Raw genomic sequence first — 15515 nt, forward strand, 5'->3', positions numbered from 1 at the left:
CAGACACCATCTGGAGCTGCTTCCACAGCTAGTGGAAGTTCTTAGAGGGATAGACCCAGAGGGGATCGCCCCTTGCCTCCCACTCCCCCCGCCCCCCGTCCACCCACCTCGCCCCCAGTACTCTGGGAAGAAGCCGGGTGTCTTGGCAACAGAGATTACAGTGGCAAGACCTGGGTACAGTGGCAAGACCTGGGTAAAACAGGGGGTTGCTAAGGGGACAGTCTGTTGCTCAAAACAAATCAATGTTTACTGCTGTCTTCTCCCCGACTTCCTCTCTTGTTACTAGGGCTTAAAATGTAGTAGATGCACTGGGCGTGGATGGGTGTCCCTTACGTTTTGAACCGACTTTGATTTTTCATTAGATTCCTTTAGGGACCTTCTCGCCTAGTCTTTAAGATCTCCAAACCAGTCAAGATGGCTTCCATATTCTGCGCAGATTTGACCATTTTTGGATACAAACGCTCCTTTTAATTGCGTTCATTTTTTCTGATCAAAGATGCCTTCAAGCAGGTGTTATTTAGATTCATTTTTCTGTCTAAGGGAATTCAATCTATACAAATTGTGGGATTGCGCATAAATAAAATGTATTTGGGTGCCGGTGGATGGAATTAGCATATCTCTAGACTGTCCTGCCCCTGTACAAAATGAGGGTCCACAATAAAAAGATGTTGCCCAAGGAAGGAAAACCTTCCAGTCATACAAAAGGGATAGCTGCTAGATGAGCACGAGGCAGGAACTTTTTAATTCCTCTGCTGGGTCAAGATATTTCACAGGTGTTTTTCCCTTGCCAGGCTACCAACCCTTTTGCTTTCAGATCTCTGTTTGAGGGCTGTGTAACATCTAACCTAATGGTGTTAGTCTTTCTCACCCAAAAGGAAAGACCAGACCCTCCAATGAGCAGCCTGGCTTAAATTCCGGAAGGAGGGTAGGCTAGCAGGGAGGTACAATCAATCCCAGTAGTCGCCACAAAAGATTACACCACACAAGTGTTTGCAACAATATACACTTTCATTACAAGGTCGCACATAAAATATGTACCTTGGTGAAATATAACGCACAACAGGGCATACCCTAGAATGTAGCTCCGGTCTCTGGAGGATAGCTCAGGGGCAACGTGCTCGCCTTGGAAGCAAGTCGACACGGAGCAACACAGGTTCGATCCCTGGGTCCGGGCTAAGAAACATCTGGATATTAAGTGCGTTATAAATAACCTATCTATTCCTGGTGGCAGACACAATAAATAGACTTTTTAGAAGTGAGTTATAGTAGACACCTAGACAATATTAAACACCCTAATGACCATCCTGTTCAGGATCGAAAGGTGCCGCACAAAAAGTAAGCAGAGGTTTTCTTCTATACTCTACTCTAAATACAAGTGGGATATATAATACATATGCCCACCATATAGTTCTAGCATTTAGAAGTAGGACACACTGTCCCACGCAGCCAGGAGGGCTGCCAAAGTCCAGGATGTATTTCATTGACGGCCTCTAAGCCCAGAAGGACTTATTAAACTCCACGGACGGGAACAGTAGCAACATTCAGTGATACAATATATCCTAGATGGGAGTGTAAAACATAGATTTAAAAATCCCTAATAAATCGAGGGGAATCGCTAAAATTCCAAGGCTTGGTGGAGAACCCCAGGAGCCCTACAAAAATGTGACCGTCCAGGGAGGTACCTTACAGAGGGTCACTTCTGGGAGCTGCAGTATTTAGAAAAGTGCCCCTTAGGACACAGGACACAGCACGACAGTCTGTAGACTGGCCTGCATTTATGAAGCAAGTAAGTCCAAATTCTGCCCTCCCATACCCATAAGAAAGCATTCAATCACAGGGAACGACCATGACGACTCGGAGATCCAGTGGAAGGTTTAAGGCGAAGAAACAAAGAAGGCATGCAGGGTTCAGTCCCCGGTATAAAGCAATGGGGTGGTGCATTTGAAAGGGATCTGCTGAACCTAATGACCATAGACCACGAGGATCCCTGGTGGTTTATTTAATAACCCGCCAACCCAGGTCCGAAAGGGAAGTTGTTGTTTCCTGAAAACACTGTTCCAGGAAAGCAGAATCACTCGATAAGTAAACGCTTATTTTAACAGGGTGACATGCGAGTATCCAGTCACCCGGGGACTAAATTGAAGAAATTGAACCCTGAGCCGACGACGACCCTGTCAATCCAAAATAACAATAGCTTTTTCAAGGGAGTGCGATCTGCCATCCAGAAGCAGAATCAGCACTCAGATGGCTCTAGGAGAACTGAGGATTCTGCAAAGAGCAGACCACCGGTGGCTTCGAAGGCAAACCTTGATGGGGTACGAGCAGCAAAAATGGCCCCTGCAGTAGGACAATAGTGGTGACAAACCAGGACGACCCAGAGAAGCAAATTTGGTGGGGTATTGGCATCCTAAGACCTTTCCAGGTGGCGGCAGCTTCCAAACGCAAGGTGGGAGAAACTGGCGGTAAAAGGGGCCGAAAAAAATGGTTTCCGGGATGAAGGCCTGGTCCCAGCAGATGAGGGGGAACAGTATCAGTATGTGAAAGACCAGGGAAGGATGCCCATCACTAGAAATGTAAACCGGCGCACAGACAAGAGACACACGTCTGACCAGTAGGCCCAGATAGGGTCTCAGAATCGGCTACAATGCTTTTACAGCACCAAAACCATCCAGCAGTTAGGCAAATCTGCCCTCCTGTCAACGGCAGATCAGAATTTAGGAACTTTACTCTACGTGTACCTTCACTCACAAGGGTTGCCTTCTGTCACTCCGCCAATCCCATTGGCAGATTTCAAATGTTTTCCACCGCCAGCCAATTGAGATGGCCCCAAAAACCACAAAACACATGAGGTGTAGCTGCTTATCCACCAAACTGGTTTATACCAGTTCAACCCACTATAAAGTGCACCACCTTTGGCTCATTTTAGGTCTGCCTCATGGTCTACCCATGCAAAGGAATCCCCTAAAACCAAATGGCTGATGGGACTTAAAAAAAAAAGTTTTGGTTTTTAAATGTGCACCCAAATGACTACTGTAAAGTTACATTGCGCTACTAATGCAGTAAATCAGCTTACACCCCACGGGTAAAGCCAAAATTATTAGCTGCTACCAGATTATATCGCCCTACGTTGGTTTCAGGGTGGTATCCCCTTGGTGCCAAAGGGGATGTCTATGATGCTGTGCCTAGGAGCCTAATGGGCAATCCAGGACCACACACTCTGAAAAGGGATCTAGTGGCAGGGGGACTTCCTCAGAGGAACCTTTTAAAACGAATTGGAAACCCCAAATAAATAAAGGGGTAAAATACTAAAAGAAATGGGTTCCATGAAATTAATCTGCAGAATACCCAAAAAATGTAATTCTGCCGTAACAAGAACATTCTCGCATAGCAAGGCACTGGTGCGGTTGGAGTCTGCTTAAGTCCCAGACCTTGTGAGCAGTTTATACTCCATCACTATTAACTCTGTACCAGTTGATCCCTGTCGGTTTATAGCACTATCTCTTTTTCTGGAGTTTCTTTCTGCTTTACTTATTTATCTCATTTCAGTTTCAAAAACCATCATAATGTGCTATATTTCTAATACTGTTTTGATATTCTCTTCAATCCCCACCTGATCAGTGTAAAAGGCAACAACCCATCGCGACCCATTCTGCCTCTGACCCCTGTTGCATAGCAAATTACAGGTATGGTGTAGGCCAAAAAATACGCCTAACTTATTGGACATCCCTTGTCCAATACCTCATTAAAGATTTTAAAAGGTCTCCAATCTCTCGGCTTGGCTCCAGAAGTTCGATGAGTGGTCCAAAATCCTTCTGATGTATGAACCGGTCGTTTCCATCCGAGGTCACCACAGAACCAAAATTGTCAAAGCTAACCAGCTCCTCTCTGCGATTTAGGTTTTGCAGCAAGAACTGTCAATTTGTTTTCATTGCAGTGCAAGGAGACAACCTGAAACAATATCCCTGTCTGTAAAGGTGAACCCCTGAGCACCTAGAGCATTCACCCTGTATACCTTTTTAGTTCTTTTGAAGTATATTAATGGGAAGGGAACGATTTTACACCAGACCTGTTTCTATTCTCACAAACTTGGACATTATCTCTGGAAAGTACCGTCTCCCACTTATACATTTTCACTTCATTTGGTTATGTACATCATCTCGCTTACACATCCTCTATCCACCTGGTAATGTAAATTGCAACATAGTCTCTGCACACTGCCTTATGGACCCTGCCACTTCTAATTGCAATGCCTTGTTGGCTTTGTCGCTTCTCATTACCAATAAACATCGCTACCTTCATAATGTACTAGAAATGTCTTTTGACCTGACCTTCTGCTTCCAGACTATTCATCTCACCCTGCCATCGAAACCTTCCAAATAATTCAATCTGTTGTGTATTTATTGGGAAGGTTTTGTAAAAAATGTGTCAACCAGTGCCAAAGTTATAAATCTGCGCCCGTCCTATGGGACGTCCAACGTAACAATCACTAGGTACAAGGTCGCGATCTCCGACTCTGTAATTGAGATCTATGGATCCATTCACAATCACTGCTGATCCAGTCCTGGACTAATTCACTGAAGCAACTGCTAGGATGAATGTCGTGCTTAAACAAAAAACTCACAAATTAATAAATTGGGAGGAAAGCCTAAAATGTCTTCAAAACTTGGAGAAGCCGACCTGTACGTGACCTGTATAGTTCCTGCGGTGTGACCGCTTATGTCCAACCTGACTTGTTTCTCTATTGGAACTTTTATTTTAAATTACCTTTCTTGTATGTTGCCAAATTAATAAGTCTCGTTTTTTTTGCTTGTTTTTTTGACATTATTGCACTTGGCTTCAATTCATTTTTAAGTAAAGTATTTTTTGTTTTCATTTTCAGATACTTGAATGTGAGTTCTATCTTTTAGAACTAATGGTAGGTTATCTATTTTATTCCTTTGTAGTAAAATGTATGTATGTATGTATGCTCTTTTAGGAGTTATATTTAAATATTAGAAATGACATTTAAGTCTTATCCATTTTCATTGTTATCTTAGTTCACCTTTTATCAGTTAAGCTGCTATATCGTTTACGCCCCATTGCTGCTAGAAGTCTGTTTCTTGGTTTCATTCTTTCTAAATAAGTTTCCTTGTAGTATGCATAATTCATATACACACACCCGTTTTGTTCTGCCCTATTACACACTGGATGCATATTTTCAAGAACGGATTGTCAAGATGTACCGATTATTTTTAAGTAATGCAGTATCAACCGTACTATTGGTACTGTCCCATGTACAATACCAATAGTGTCAGACAGGTGCTATACAAGACCACCTACATTACTTCTGAAATACCAAATAGCAGTAAACATTTCTACAGAGCACCACACATACTGCCTAATTTGTAAGAGAAATGTCTCTTATTATTGGCACAACAGACTATTTTAGTTTGGCATCAATACTCTTTTCTCCCCTTTCGGGTCCGTACCTAAATGGGAAGTAATGTTTTCAGGGATCGAAGCGTGTTCATCGAATTCTAACTGGCCGAATTTGGAAAAACATTTTTTTAACCTTTTTTTAAAATTATAATTGTTACTACTAAATTAAGGGGAAGCACACCACACCCCAAAATGCATGACTCCAACTCGCCATCAACTGTTAAAACAAATCGATGAGTTGGGGGTCGACCAAAGCACAAAAAACCCTTTTTAAATGCTGGCCAGAAACGGCTTTTCAGTCTTCCACCTGATCTATTGGCATAGTTGCAGAGCAATTAGTCCGCATCGCTCACTCCCCTGTCAAGACAGCAGGATTACGCTTATTCATAATGGTGTATAAAACGAACTGGTTTCATGATTTCCATTTAATTCCCGTGATTGTTAAGCTGAATTATCAAAGTATGTGTATTTCCAGATGTTTTAATGTAGTTTTCTTGTGTTTTTTTTTTTGTTTAACCTACCGAAGGACTGCTGCTTGATCGTGTACCATCCTTACAGGCCACTTCTCCAGTATGTTCAGGACATGGGTCAAGAAGACATGTTACTTCCCCTAGCATGGTAAATTGAAAAAAATATTGATTCATCATGCGAGATGGAAATGTACATTTTGTGAATGCAAAAGCTGATGCCACTTGTGTGCGTTTTCGATTTCAGCAAATGGTTGATCTGTTAATACCCGGATGCACTCCAGTGTATCGGATTCTTTAAAAGAATCATATTTTTGAATGAAGTAAAATATGCTTCGTCGATTAGTGTTGATCCTTTAGATTATTTGCTGTTTAATGAACAGGCCCTTCTTCTAGGAACAGGTAGCTTGTGAACGGATGAACTTGCATTACATTGCATCGCTCCACTGTCTTCAGATTCAGACTTTTTTACTGCCAGGTTTCTTCCTGCATTATACATTGTTTCTCTTGTCCTCAATTAATCTTACATGCCGTACCCTTTTCTTCATACTTGTCGGTATATTCTGTCCTGTGGGAGTGGGAACAGAGCATGATGCGCAGCAGCGTTCTATTTAAGCAATATACCCCGACCTGGGAGGGCATTACTGGTCAGGTAATGGCCCTGGGCCAGAGTTACAGGCCTGAGCAAAGCGAGGGCCGTAACGTGGGACCCGAGCCATTACCTAATCGATAATGCCCTCCCTCCTACGTCGGGCTAAATTGCTATATGCACCCCAGTAGAATTTTCACAGGTGCTAATCTGTTTAAACATGTTTTTTATTGTCAATTGCTTTATTACAAACCTTATACAACTTTTACGTATGAAACAATCATATATAATACCTTAAACAATATCGTCACAATTATGCATTTTTAAAATCCGTGCATACACAATAAACAATTAAAAACAGTCAATCTATTCCAGTTTAAAATATTTTTAAACAAATCATTCTAAAATCAAATTAATTTCCTACAAGATTCAACATTAATAAATGCTACTAATTAATGACTCAACAGGTATTTGCTATTCCCTATTTCTTTTAGTTTATATTAATTTCACTACTTTCTTTCATTCAGGAGATCTTGATAATTTTCAGAAAGTTAACCACTGTAATCACCAGGGAGGCAATAGAGCCTTGGGTGACACATCTCTAGAGATTACCAGTGTTTAGCGACTCTGTTGAGTAGGTGAATGTCCCAAAATATTCTTCTCTTAGCTGCTGAAGAGTACCGCACTTATTAGATGTTTAAGAGATTCTACCATTGCTCCACAGAATCGACATTGGGCTGATGCTTGTATGCCTCGTACCAGATTAATCTCTCAAATTGGGAGCAGGTTAAATCGGAACCTTAAAGATTTCTCTATATCGACTGTCGGAAGACGGTTTGAGGTATTTTGTAAGCATTCCTATTTTTTTTACATTCTTTATATCTTTAGTTAGGCTGTACTGCATGCCTTTGTCACAGTTCACAATACAGTCTTAATTCTTTAATTTTCTGTTTTGCTTGTCCTGGGTTTGTACACAATTGTTCTAAGGTGAGCTCATACTGTTCTATTATGAGTTCACATTTCCGTTTAAAGGGGTTAAATAGACCTCCCTCACCTTCAGTTGCCATTTGGCTAGCTAGTAAGCTATACATTGAATTCTTTCCATCAAGTAATAGCTTACGATATAGCAAGATGGTCCTTACTTGAGCAATCGCTGTGCGCGATTTCAGTCCAAGCTCAAAGCGGATAAGAGCTGTGGGTACACAGTTCGGGAGTCTTAACACTTTTCTCCATATCATGCCCTCAATTTTGTCCAATTCTAATCTCTTCCTTGAAAAATATATCAAGCCCATACATTAGAACCGGGATGGCCTTCGATCTATTAAACTGTACGGAAACTGTAATGAAAAAACGACAGTACCTTTTCACAATATGACGTTTGTGTTGCTAGTTGCCGCCCTTTTGTCCACAGTGTCTTCTTGTATAATTTATCGGTCTCACCAACAAGAATCCTAGATATTTAATATTACTCACCACTGGGACATGTTAGCCGTTCAATGACGAACGGAATGTTTTCATTTTGGGTGTTTGGCCTTTAAAACCCATTATAGTGGACTTCTTTGGATTGCCAGTCCATTTAGTTCTGAGTATTCTACAAATCGCGAGAGCAGCCTCTGTAGAGCTATCCGAGTTCTGTCTAATAACAGTATAGCATCAGCATAGGCAATACAGAAGCAGCTCTCTTCCTTTAATTTGGACTAAATCAAAGCTGCACTCTGTCAAATGTACCAATTAAAGAGGCATGCTGCAAGCACACAACCTGACGTAGGTCACAGTGTGTATGAATTGGTACTAAAACGTCTCCATTCTGGTTAAGTCTTACTTTGATCACTGTATCTTTGCAATTGAATTAGGATATCTAGAATGTGCGGTGGAATTCCGCAAGCTCCAAACTTTCTCCACAATCTCGCTCTATTCACAGAGTCAAACTCTAGGCTCAGATCTAAACTGGCCACATGGAGTGGGTCTCTCCGAACCTTACTTGTCTGGTCGATTAGGGACTGAATCAGTAACCCATTTGCATCTGTGCCTATATTTCACATGAAGCCTGTCTGAAATTTAGAAAGGATTCCCTGGTTCCTGCTCCACTCTTCCATTTGCGATAAGAGACATCTGGCAAATATCTTGCTTTTAATGTCCATCAGTGATATTGGACGATAATTTATTGGATCATTGCGGTTTCCTTTTTGGTGCAGAAGTAAAATCATTGACACAGCCCAGGGTGAGGGGATACATTTATGGAAAAGCATGTTTAGGAAAAAGATATGTAGCACTTTTGCCTATGCTGCCGCTTCTTGTTTCAGGATTAAATTACACAGTCCATTTGAACCTGGGGCATGAAAGTTTGACCCAGATTTTACGATAGCTTCTAGAGTTTCGACTGACGTCTAGAGCCCATCTTATATTAGTTTGTTCATGTAATTCTAACGATGTTCCTCCATATAGTTGGGATTCACCCAGCTTACTTCAGAGATGGGGTTTGGGACTGCTTGAGCTAGATGTTGTTTTTTACAATTTACCAATGACCAAAAATGTCTAGTATTATTGTTCAGTATTGCTTCTAGCATTGCTTCACCGTCTATCTGCAATAGGAGGCTCTTATTAGTTTTTAACTAATTTTCTAAAGATTTTGCTTTTTTTTTTTATCGGGCCCTTTTTTATTTTTAGTTTCTGAATCGTACTTCTCATCTCCCTTTTCCTGACATGGATTTCTTCTGTATAGACATGAGGGTACTTAGCATGACGACCCCCACTCTTAGGCTGCGTGCATATTTCAGTTTTTCTTTCTACAAATATCGGAAAGGAATCTATTTCCAATTCCATAACTTTCCTTTCTAATGTTTGTGTATCACAGTAATCTCTTATCATATTATTCATTTGATCCAGGCCTTTTTTAGTCCACCCTAATCTGTTTTGATTATTCACTGTCAAATGTCTGCAGCTTGTGGTATCCGGCTTATGAATCTCTAGATGTATTTTCAACGTTAATTTATCATGATCACTGATCGGGCTACTAATTACTTTGAGACTATTTACTATACGTAACAAACTTTTAGAAACCACCACATGATCTAGCAATGTATTGAAATCCTTTCTGTGCCATGTGGGTTTGGCAGGAATATCCCCTTTAGTTTGCCTATTCAGTATCGACAACCCACGGCGTTCCCAATAGTCTCTCTGTCTTGTGCCACTTGTATTGCTATATAAGGCGATTCTCCACCTACCCTCCAAGTCTACAGTCTGCGGTGGACAGTGGGAATTAAAATCACCAACCATTAGAATTTCTGATACTGAATGGTTCAATTTAAAGGCTTTAATAATGTCATCCAAAGCTGCCATTATGATGACATTTCACAATGCGTATTGATCCAGTATACGTTTATCAACAAGATATGCTTACACTCACCATTTAGACACAACGCCACATGAATTCCGAGAATGCCCCTATGTTCACTTGAGATCCCACTCCTTGCTTGATGAATACACATAAGCCCCCCAAAGGGCGTCCTGCTTTCGGTCTAACAGCATTTTCTTGATAACCTACATACCCATCCCACCATAACTCGTCCATCTCTCACGTTTCTTGCAGACAAACCATTGAAAACACTTTAAAAGACTCTATTACCTTAGTGTCACTTGTTAGTTTCCCAAAACCCCAGATATTCCATGAGACTAATGAGAGCATTTGTTTCAGGACCTCAGGCACCACTACCTTTAGGCTATGGACTCTGGTTCCTTCGTAGATCTTGATGTCCGTTCCCAGGGCCTTGCTCCAGGGCTGCGATAACTCTTACCCAGTCAACGTGACCAGCCTGATCTCTTAAACACCTCTTCTCACTATGCAGTGATTGGTGATCCTGGTCTGTTTCCTGCGCCTCCTCCCATTTTTGAATCTTCTCTATCATCCGGGGTGCCCATGAACCCTTGATTCTTCAATCTTGCACTTTCCGAAAGTACTAAGTCGGTGACCAGGTTGAAGTTAAAGTGCGCTATCAAGCAATTGACATCCTTTTTATCAGGAAATTCTACTCTTGCAATATCTACCGTGCAAATTGCACTCAAGTTTGGTATCTGTTCCAATAGTAACCACACATTTCCTTTGTTTAAACAAATGGTCTTTCCCCTGCCAAATGTATGGGTGAACATCGCTTGCCAAACCTTACCATATTGGCCCTCACTTAGACCTCTTAGCTCCTGGCTCGTATCTTGTGTAATGTAGTTTTTATTCTCGTTTTTCCTTCTCACTTGCCTCCTTTCTTCTCTTATGTGGCCTTGCGGGTGCTAATACTGTTTTTATCTTAAGTGGATAAACTGCACAGTTGCGTTTCTCCACTTAAAATACTGAACAAAATGGCAGCCATTGACGAACAGAACTATATGTAGTCCCTTCGCCCTTTCCATGGCAGCCATTGCTGCAGCAGGGATATGCCAGAACAGCAAGTGTTCCCTGTGCGGGCAGGGAATAAGATAGCAGCAGGTGTTAGTGGGAAGGGGTTGTGGTTGGGGATTAAGGGGGGGATGGGAGGGAGGAGTGGGTGCGGAACAACTTGCATGTTGCCCGGCAGAGAAGATGGCAGCCTCCCGCTTCTGAGGAGGCTCTGAACGTGGGCAATATCAGGGGGGAATAGCCTGCACTCCAAGCTTCCTGATTGGGTGGGTGGCCCTTAGGTGTCCCTCCTCCCCCCTCCCAACCCCCACGCTGGGTGTTCATCTATTTTAATCATGCTTGATTGTGCTCATTTGCAGCTGGATTTCGCTCCTTATGCGAACACATTTTCCCACCTGCCAATTGCCAGTCATCTTCTCCGATGGGGTGAGAGAATTGTGCAGCAGCTGCATGTTTTATTTTTCTTCTCTTCGCCTTACTTTATACATTTTTTTTGTCTTTTTTTTTTTTCTTACTCTCATGCTCAGTGGTCAGGGTTTTAAGTACTGAACTTATCAGAAGACTTTTGATGGCTGAACCTCATTCGCTGCACCTATAGTATCTCACTGCAGCTTGCATTTGGAGTGATTGCATGTCATGCTACACATTTTCCTTGCACTCCTTTCATTCCAAGCTCTGACCTTGGGAGGTGCTCTTTGATAAACAGACTCCAGTGAAGTGCTTCTAGTTTCAACATCAGAACAAGGTGAGCAGGCTTCTTTTTTCTTAGGCTTCAGAGCAAGATGGCTTGTTATCTCCATCTTGCCAAACTGGAAGTTGCCCTCTTGGCACTTACTTGTGTTGCTAGGTTCCTAGCACTTGCACAGAGGGTTCATCAAGGCCTAACAGAAGTATTCCTGTGGTGCCACTTCAGCAGCCTTCTCCCAGTCTTCGGGTTGAGGTCTCTGTCAGACCTAGCAGCCTGTGTGTACCCAGGTTACCACTGGTCCCATCGGTCGACCTGCCACTGCCCTATTAGGTAGGGGTGCAGGATCTCCTCTATCCCACATCCCTTTCGCATTAGGGCCTTTACTTTGTGGCTGACCCTCTGCATCATGCTTACTCATGAGCCCACCAAAGTTACTCATGTGTCACTAAAGCCCACAGGCTCTTTCAGCTCTCAACCACTTCAAGCGAGAATGCAAAGTATGCAAGTTCTTCAGTGGTCCTCACGCCTTCCTGCACTGTTTCCACATGAGGAACAACATGGTAAAATGCTTAGAGAAGACTTTAATTCTCGGCCAGGACAGGGGGAGGCAGGGAGCAAGGTTGACTGCTCCTTGGGCTGGCACCCTCAGTCACACAAGGAAATGTGCTTAGCTGGGACAAAGGAGAGGCCTCGAGTGGTTTCCTCCTCTGTTCTCAGAAGCCATTTTAGCTGGCAGATTTAATGCTAGACATTTCTAGTCCAGATCCAAGAAAGGGCTTTGCAACTTCCTCCAGCGTGCTCCCGGGTGGCCCAACCTATTCCAGAAAGGTGGTTTGTTTGCACTTTAGGGTTGTAATTCCACTCCATGCCATACTCGAGCAGAAATTTCTGCTCCACAAATTTGTTTGCCCTCCTCGGTGATTATCACATTGTTCAGGGTGATCGCACAGGATGTTGTGCCTATCCCCCCTGCCTCTCTTGAATTAACATTGGTTCCTTCAGGGCTGGGGCCAGCCTCTCTGGCCCCTGCGGTGCCTCCAGTGGTGTGACCACCTCCTTCAGTTGCCCAAGGCTTTTGCTCAGGTTCTGTCTCCGCTTTGACCAGGAAGCAGTCCACTGCCGTCATCAGCATCTAGGGATAATGCTCCTTCAAAATGTTTTAATCACCAGGGGGCTGATTAACAACTTTCCAAGTCGATTAACACATTCCACAAGATGATTTTTGGGTCTTCATGTACCTGAACTAGCTCAGCTAGAATCTGGAGTTCTGCCAGTAGTCTTGTCTGTATTGCAAGCTAAACTTGGCACCCCCATCCAATGAGATGCCAAGAAGGAAGCTAATAAGGTTTAGGAGACTCCACAGACTCTGGCCACCATTAATAGCAAGCTGGACACCAAATTCAAATTTGTTCTAGATATTCTGGCTCCCTTTCTAGCTTGTGGTTATAGCACCTCCTTTTTCTACATAAATGTTCACCCCCAGCCAGGGAGGAAAAGGCTCAAGATGCCATTGGAAATAAGTGCATTTCACTTTGGACTGGCAAATGCTTATGCAGTTCTGGCTGCCATTTGTAACTTATGCTTCGAAGGGATTGTGTCCTCCGACGTATTCCTTATCTTAGATAGAAATCCTTCAGCTTTGCTGGCCTCGGAAAATTTTTTCGCCAGAGGGCGCTGCGCGTCGATGATCGCCGAGTCGATGACCCTCGACGGCCTCCGTGCCGACGTCGACGTCATCCTGCCTATAAAGGCCGCGCGCAGCGTCCGTTGCTCAGTTCCGTTTTTCCGCGCTTCGTTGTGCCTCGGAACACCGTTGCTCAGTTCTCGTCAAGATAACGTATATAATAACTACTATTTACCTCGATATCGATGGCATCCTCCTCCGACCCGACGACCCCTCGGTCCGGTTTCAAAAAGTGCCGAGACTGCGGGAAGAAAATGTCGTTGACATTGTTTGTGGTGTCTGGGAATCACGCACCAGAGTTCGGAGTGTGAGGAATGCCTTTCCATGACGGCGAAAGCCTTGAAGGAGCGTAGGGGGAAGCTCGAGAGAGGTAGGTCAACTTTAACTTCCTCGAAAGCTTCTTCGGTAGAGTCGAGACGTTCGTCTCCTCACCATAAAAAACACTCTCGATCTAGATCACGAAGTGGCTCCCACCACTCGTCGACATCGAGACACTCGAAGAAGAGACGTAGGAGATCCCCTTCGTCATCTTCGTCGAGTTCTCCTGAGAGAGTTCATTGCCCCACAAAACGCAGCTCGCAAGCTGAGTGGGAGGAATTCAGGAAAAAGATGCTAAGCGTCTTCGAGAAAGCGGCCTCGTCCCCCTCGAAGACAGCTGAGGGTGATACCCCGGGTAAAAAACCCAAAAAATCTAAACGCCGCGAGTCGCAGTACCCGGCGGAAAAGTCAACCCGAAAGCGCCTCGAGCCATCGGGAGATAAAGCATCATCGACGCCATCGTCGAAAACTCCTTCGAAACAGAGGTCGGCGCCATCGACGCCGTTGTCGAAGGATTCATCGGCGCATCAGTCGATCGAGTCGACGCCGACGTCGACGCCGATATCGACGCCGGTGAAGGAAAGAACCACGGCTACTCCACAGCCAACGGTTAGACAAAAGACCTCCGACTCGACGCCGAGAACGTCGACGTCGTTCTCGAGCAGGACTCCGATCCTTTCGAGTTCTTCGAGGCCTAGTACACATTTCTCGACGCTTTTCACGGCGCCTTCGAGTACTTTCACGTCGGTGTCGACGACATCGACGTTTTCAAGGCCTGTGATGATGGCTCCTTCTGCATTGGAAATGGGGTTTATACCATTCCAAAAACCAATGTATCCCCCTTTAACCTCGATTTTTGAGGAAAGGGAGGATTCAGACCAAGATATTGATTTACAGAGGACCACATCACCAGAGCCAGAGACTTTCGCCTCTGAGGAAGGAAGATTAAAAAATCTTCAGGATGCACTTCAGGAAGCTAGTGGCTTGGACACTTCTCCTGAAGCAGAATTTATCAAACCAGACCCAGGAGAACATGCGGAGACTCCATATAGAGCTCTGATGTCTAGAATCATAGAATTTATGGGTTGGTCTGCACCTTCTCCTGCCTTTCAGCAGGATGACCTCACTGACATACTGGACAAGGGCCCACAGGAGGATCCTGTGGTTCCATTTCACTCTGCTCTACAGAGAAGGATTTTGACAAACTGGGAAACGCCAGAAATTATCCCGGCAGTAAATAAAAAACTGTCAACAAAATACAGGGTGGCTAGTTCTGACCCTGAATATTTGTCAAAACACCCTACTCCTGAGAGCTTGGTTGTACAGGCTGCAACCTCATCAGGCAGCACATCTGCATACCCCACTGCTCCGCAGGATAGGGATGACAAAAAGTATGATGCCATGGCTAAGAAGGTTTTTTCTGCCTGTAGCATGGCGTTAAAGTCTATTAACGCGACCTGTACGCTCGCTAGGTTCAGCCACACCCTTTGGGAGTGCGCTTCATCAGCGGCTGACTGCCTCCAAGAAGGAGAGGAAAGGGACGCATTTTTAAACATCATCAGGGATGGTAAAGATGCGATGTGCGAGACCCTACAAACTGGCCTAGATTCTGCTGACAGTATCAGCAGGGCCATGGCGGCAAGTACCACAATCCGCAGGCATGCGTGGTTGAGGAAGTCTGGTTTTGCCTCTGACGTGCAGACCAGGCTTTTGAATATGCCCTTTGACGGTTCTACCCTCTTTGGAAAGAAGGCGGATGACAGTTTGGAGAAACTGCAAACGTCCAAGGCAGCAGCCAAGTCATTGGGAGCTGCTATCCGTCAGAATACCTTTCGTCCTTCGGGATCATCGTGGAGAGGACGGTCCTTTCGTTACTATTCCTCATATGGAAGGGGCAGGGGACGACCGGCTCAAAGAGGCCAAGGAAGATTTACCCGTGGTGGACGGGGTAGGGGAAAGAAAGC

General features: G+C 44.0%; 1 protein-coding gene across 1 annotated transcript in view; it reads left to right on the forward strand.

Moving 5' to 3' along the window:
- Positions 1–15515, forward strand: part of CCNC (cyclin C) — an 813217-nt gene that overhangs the window by 395811 nt on the left and 401891 nt on the right. Inside the window, exons 7-8 of the mRNA XM_069606395.1 lie at positions 4880–4915; positions 5945–6036. Of these exons, the coding sequence (XP_069462496.1) occupies positions 4880–4915; positions 5945–6036 (128 nt within the window). The remainder of the gene's footprint in view (positions 1–4879; positions 4916–5944; positions 6037–15515) is intronic.

The sequence above is a fragment of the Ambystoma mexicanum genome, chromosome 4p, assembly GCF_040938575.1.
Source record: "Ambystoma mexicanum isolate Mex_15411 chromosome 4p, UKY_AmexF1_1, whole genome shotgun sequence".
In the NCBI taxonomy this organism is placed as follows: Eukaryota; Metazoa; Chordata; class Amphibia; order Caudata; family Ambystomatidae; genus Ambystoma; species Ambystoma mexicanum.